We start from the raw sequence: 5978 nt of genomic DNA on the forward strand, positions 1-5978 counted from the left end.
AACACATGGCTAGTGTTTCAAAACATCCCGTTGCTTCCAAGAAATGCCAACCCTACCTTTGAACAACAAGGGGATTGCCAAACAGTGGCTGTAATTTGAGTCTTGCTAAGGGGCAGACCACGATTGTGCTGGAAGTTGCAAGCGGTGGAAACCTCCCCGAGAATGTCATTTAAGGAAGAGCCTATTGAAATACATTGAGCAAGAGAAGGACAGATGGATTTGTTAACGGGGACACAATTTCACAACTGGTGGAGGAAGCAAAGAGGACTATAAGAGAAGAGAGCGTCCGAAGGATCTTCACGACATCTTCACCTGTTCTTTTCTTCTGTTCATTCCTCATCGACTGAGGTGAGTCTAAGAGTTGGTTGGATTTTCTTCTATTAGTGTTTGGGTGGTCCAAGGTTATCGGCTGGTACCTGTGTTATCTTCCTCCATCGCCTGGTGATATCACATGATGGGTAGTTGTGTTTATCTGTCTGTGGCAGTAGAGAGGAGCAAAAACCCAGTAGCACTTTATAGACTAACAGGACCTGTGGCAGGGCTGCTTTCAGCATCAAACAGGGGCACAGAGACAGGAACGTCTCATTGGAGAGGGTTTTTTTTTTATAAAAAAGAATACAGATAGGTATGGAACAGGTGACAGAAAACAACGCCCAATAGTGTAAAGGCAGCCCCTTAGTATGCTGCTACATATTATCCTGACAAGTATTGAGGGGATATCTTAGCCCTTAAGTTCACCTAGTCTGAGGGAGTGGCAATAATTTCCTCACAGTTGGGTCAAGTCCATACGGAAAAACGGAAACGCCTCCTGTAATGAATTCCACCCTTTAAATGGAATTCTACCACCCATCTGTCTCCAATCAGGAGGTTGGGGTGTATTTCTCTGAGGATGAGGGGTACATTTCTCAGCATGATGATGGTGCAGAGCTCACGTTTAAGTGTGTTGCTCATGGTCAGTGGCTGTTTGGGAAGGGATTATGTTCCTTCAGAGAACAGAAGGTGCCATCTTCAGCCCATGCTGCTCGTGGTGTGCCCCTTCATCCCAGTGTTATGCCTGATACTCAGATTAGGCTGGTTTCTGAATTGCTTCAAAAACCTGACCACCTCTCTTGACCTGAGGGAGTTGAGGGGTAACAGAAATGAGGCCATGCATTGTGGGAAACCACCTGAATTGCTTCAAAATTGCCACCTGAATTGCTTCAAAAACCTGCCCACCTCTCTTGACCTGAGGGAGTTGAGGGATACCAGAACTGAGGCCGTGCATTGTGGGAAAACACCTTTGACTCTTTTGGCAAATATCCAGTGAGACTTGTGTGTGGTATCAGTGGAGGGGGGGGGAATGGTTCTTCGTGGAGATGGCTATTTCTTCTCCCTTCCTGAACAAAAATGTTGTCTTCATAGGTGGTCCCTTGACTCAAGATGGCCCAGACTGAGATGGAGAAACACTGTGAAGGTATCATCAACGGTTTCCACAAATTCTCCATTCGGGTGGATCATCACGATATGCTCAGCATAGGAGAGCTGAAGCAACTGCTTGAGCAGCAGCTGCCCACCTACCTGAAGGTGAGATGTCAGGATAGGGACCATTCTTGATGAGAGGTTGGCTTCCTTCCTGTGACTGCTTGGGGTGGGAGTGGAATGGGCATATCGGGCACTGATGGCCAAAAGGCAGACTTCTAGGACTTGTGGAGGAGCAGGCTGCAGCGGGAGGGACTTCTGGGTTCATGTATGTGAATTTCTCCCGGGCTTCCTTCCTCTTCCATTCATCTTCTCCGCCAACCGTGACTGAGTGATTGAAGGAGTGGTGTGATCATCCAGTGTTGCCTGGATAAGAAGAGGTATTATAAACTGCTAGGGCACTCAAGATGCTTCAGGTTAGGATTCTGAGTGCACGCATTCATGGAAGAGAACTGGGGGGGGATACATGTGTCTTTTCTGTGATTTACTTTTGCTTTTCTAAGCCACCTTGAGGGGGGAGAAAGGGAGGGGGGAGGGAGGAAGGAGGGGTATAAACATTTAAATAAATAAATACATTAACATGTATACTATGAAAAAAAAAATTAGAAAGCTTTGGTGGAAGGAAATTGTGGCTAAATAACCCTCTCCATCCATTCAGATTTCATTGACACCCTCTAATGTAATGGCCAGTAGCTCAAATCTTTCCCAGAGAGCCAGTTCGGTTTAGTGGTTAGGAGCATGAACTCCAACCTGGGAGAACCAGGTTGGATTCCCCACTCCTCTACATGCAGGTGCTGGTGTGACCCTGGGTCACTCACAGGTCCTTTCAGAGCTGTTCTCTCAAGAGCAGTCCTCGAAAGAGCTCTCTCAGCCCCTCCTACCTCAGAGTCAATATTACGTCTGAGCTGAGTTAGCGTGAGCTAGCTCACGGGTTTTTTTAAGCCTCCAGCTCACTTTTTTTTTTTTTGCCTTAGCTCAGGAAGGATGGCTCTAGAGCAAATTAATTTGTGCAGAAGGCAAACTCCTTGCTCACAACTTCAATGCCAGTAGCTCACAAAATAGATTTTTTTGCTCACAAGACTCCACAGCTTAGAGGAAGCATTGCTCACTGTGTGTATGTTGTAGGGAGGGGAATGGAAAGGACATTGTAAGCCACTCTGAGACTCCTTCGGGTGGGGTAGAAATCCAATCTCCTCCTCCTCTTCCTCCTCTTCCTTTCTTGGAATGGAAATAGGGTTGCCATCTCCAGGTTCAGAAATTCAGGAAGAGTATTGAAATTCAGGAAGGGTATTGAAAACAGATCAGCCAATATCATAATGCCCCTATATGAATCAATGGTGCGACCTCATTTGGAATAAAGTGTGTAGTTCTGGTCACCACACCTTAAAAAGGATATTATAGCTTTGGAAAAAGTGCAGAAAAGGGCAACTCGAATGATAAAAGGGTTGGAACACTTTCCCTATGAGGAAAGGTTAAAGCGCTTAGGGCTCTTTAGCTTGGAGAAAAGACGACTGAGGGGTGACATGATCGAGGTTTATAAGATTATGCATGGGAAAGAGCAGGTAAAGAAAGAGGTACTTTTCTCCCTTTCTCACAATACAAGAACCCGTGGGCACTCCATGAAATTGCTGAGCGGTCGGGTTAGAACGGATAAAAGGAAGTACTTATTCACCCAAAGAGTGATTAACACATGGAATTCACTGCCACAGGAAGTGGTGGGTGCTACAAGCATGGACAGCTTCAAAAGGGAATTAGATAAGCATATGGAGCAGAGGTCCATCAGTGGCTATTAGCCACAAGGTATAGCTAGGGGCTCTGGGGCAAGTGATGCTCTGTCTTCTTGGTGCTTGGGGGGGGGGTCAACAGTGGGAGGGCTTCTAATGTCCTGGCCCCACTGCTGGACCTCCTGATGGCACTGGTATTTCTGGCCACTGTGTGACACAGAGTGTTGGACTGGATGGGCCTTTGGCCTGATCCAACATTGGCGTCTCTTATGTTCTTATGTTCTTAAACCACTAGGCCATTCAGGTTTGACCCAGAGCATATCACTGATGAATATACAGTGGAGGTGAACAATAGGTTTGACTAGATTTGATAGACAGAGTGCCTGAAGAAGTATGGATGGAGGTTTATGACATTGTACAGGAGGCAGCAATCAAACTTTTCCTAGAAAGAGGCTGCGGGGGGGGGGTGGAAAGCTGAAGTCAGAGGGGCAGATAAAGCTAAGTTGATAGTTGACTGGGAAGGAGATATGTTTGCCAACTCCAGGTTGGGAAATTCTTGGAGATTTGTGGGGTGGAGCCTGGAGAGGGTGGGGTTTGAAGAGAGGTGGGACCTCAGACAATTACAATACCATAGACTCTGCCCTCCCAACCAGCCATTTTCTCCTGGGGAACCATTGTTGCTAATCTCCAGGTGAGGGCTGGAGATCACTCAGCATTACAACTGCTCTCCAGGTCAGTTCCCCTGGAGAAAATGGTGGACCCTGAGTTATTGCACCCTACTGAGGTCACCAAAGCAAATTGACGCTGAGTGCCCAAGGCCAGGGCACCTGCCCAGAGCCTCTTTCTAGAGCTTGTTTTATTATTTCCACATTGGGTTTTTTTCCTAGTATACATATACCGTCTGAAAGCATATTGGGAAGGGGTTGGTAATACTGCACTGGGGATCAGAGGGACTGAGTTCCTTGAGATTTTTCAAGAAAATTACCAAGTGCCTCCAGACTTCATGGCTGCTTCCACAGCTCCACTCTTAAAAGTGACAGTATCTGAATTAGGAAGTCCTACAAACATAAAGCCTGTGAAGACACCTGATGTCCAGATTCTTCCCACTCTTCCCTATTAAGTGTAGTCAAATATCATTTTCTTCAGCATTTATTTCACACTTTTGCTACATCAAATATCCATCTGTCCAATGATCTACAACAAAATACATTAACTCTGCTTCTGTGGAAGTACACACAATGTGCATTTTCAATGCTTATGTCATGTGGGTTTGTTTTACTTATGTTATAAATGTTGCAAATCATCCCTCCAATGTGCTATCTATGCATATTGTAATGCCCCTGTATAAATTAATGGTGCAACCTCATTTTGAATACTGTGTGCAATTCTGGTCGCCACACTTCAGAGAGGATATTATAGCATTGGGGAAAGTGCAGAAAAGGCCAACTAGAATGATCAAAGGGTTGGAACAATTTCCCTGTGAAGATAAGTTAAAGTGCTTGGGGCTCTTTGCCTGGAGAAACGACGACTGAGGGGTGACATGATCGAGGTTTACAAGATTATGCCTGGGATAGACAGGTAGAGAAAGAAGTACTTTTCTCCCTTTCTCACAATACTTTTTCACCCAAAGAGTGATTAGCACATGGAATTCACTGCCACAGGAAGTGGCGGCAGCTACAAGCATGGACAGCTTCAAGAGGGAATTGGATAAGCATATGGAGCAGAGGTCCATCAGTGGCTATTAGGAACTCTCAGGCTGGGGCAAGGGATGCTCTGTATTCTTGGTGCTGGGTGGGGCAACAGTGGGAGGGCTTCTAGTGTCCTGGCCCCACTGCTTGAACTCCTGATGGCACCTGGTATTTTTTGGCCACTGTGTGACACAGAGTGTTGGACTGGATGGGCCATCGGTGTGATCCAACATTGGCTTCTCTTATGTTCTTATGTTCAAATATCATTTGTCACAAAATGACTTTAATTTATGCCCCACCTTTCTCCCCAATGGGGACTCTAGGGGGCTTTCCTAATTCTCCTCTCCTCCATTTCTCCCTCACAACCACTCTGTGAGGTAAAATTACTCTGGGTTTCTGTGGCCAGAACCAGGTGACCCAGCAAGCTTTCTTGGCAGTCGAGATTTGCACCAGGGTCTCCAAGATCCCTGTCTACTCTGAGAATCTGCCCTCAAACACATTGCCGCCTGGGAAATTACAGAAAGAATTTAAAGAGAGTTGGATGCCTTAGCAGTCTTTAATAACCATCCTTTGTTTTCACAGAAAAATAAGGATGCCGCTAAAGTCCTAATGGAAGAGCTCGACAAGGACAAGAACAAGCAGCTTGATTTTGCAGAATTCATGGGTGTTATTACCAGAGTGCTGATTTTCAGTCATGATAACATCCACAAGAAAGAAAAGGAGCCAGGCACCGGTGGCCATGGCCATGGCCATAGCCATGGCCCCGGCCAAGGCCACGGCCACGGCCACTAAAGGTCATCAGTGAGTTTGATATTTCACTTCCTTGGCCACTGTTGCCACTGAGAGATTGACCCAATAAAGAATGAACCAATGTTCCTTGGGAGTTTGTTTTGTTCTTTTGGGGGGAAGCCACGGTTGTCAGAAACAGTGACATTATTTTGAATGGGTTTGGAACGGGAAGTTTATTTATATATTGATTTATTTTAAAAATGAGTTTATTACAACATATATACAAAACAAGAACACAACAGTATCATGCAACCTTGTGATAAGTAAGATGCTGAACATAACATGCCTGGAACATCATGCAAAAATACTTCTCTAATGA

The 5978-nt window shown here is 45.6% G+C and overlaps 1 protein-coding gene across 1 annotated transcript; it reads left to right on the forward strand.

The window, feature by feature from the left end:
- Window positions 1-254: 254 nt before the first annotated feature.
- On the forward strand, window positions 255-5737 carry LOC107109066 (protein S100-A12-like). Its single transcript, XM_015409641.1, has 3 exons — window positions 255-348; window positions 1402-1563; window positions 5453-5737. The coding sequence occupies exons 2-3, from the start codon at window positions 1420-1422 to the stop codon at window positions 5660-5662; spliced, it is 354 nt and encodes a 117-aa protein (XP_015265127.1). The 5' UTR covers window positions 255-348; window positions 1402-1419; the 3' UTR covers window positions 5663-5737.
- Window positions 5738-5978: the final 241 nt, after the last annotated feature.

Source organism: Gekko japonicus, unplaced genomic scaffold, assembly GCF_001447785.1.
Source record: "Gekko japonicus isolate JY-2015 unplaced genomic scaffold, Gekko_japonicus_V1.1 scaffold2850, whole genome shotgun sequence".
In the NCBI taxonomy this organism is placed as follows: Eukaryota; Metazoa; Chordata; class Lepidosauria; order Squamata; family Gekkonidae; genus Gekko; species Gekko japonicus.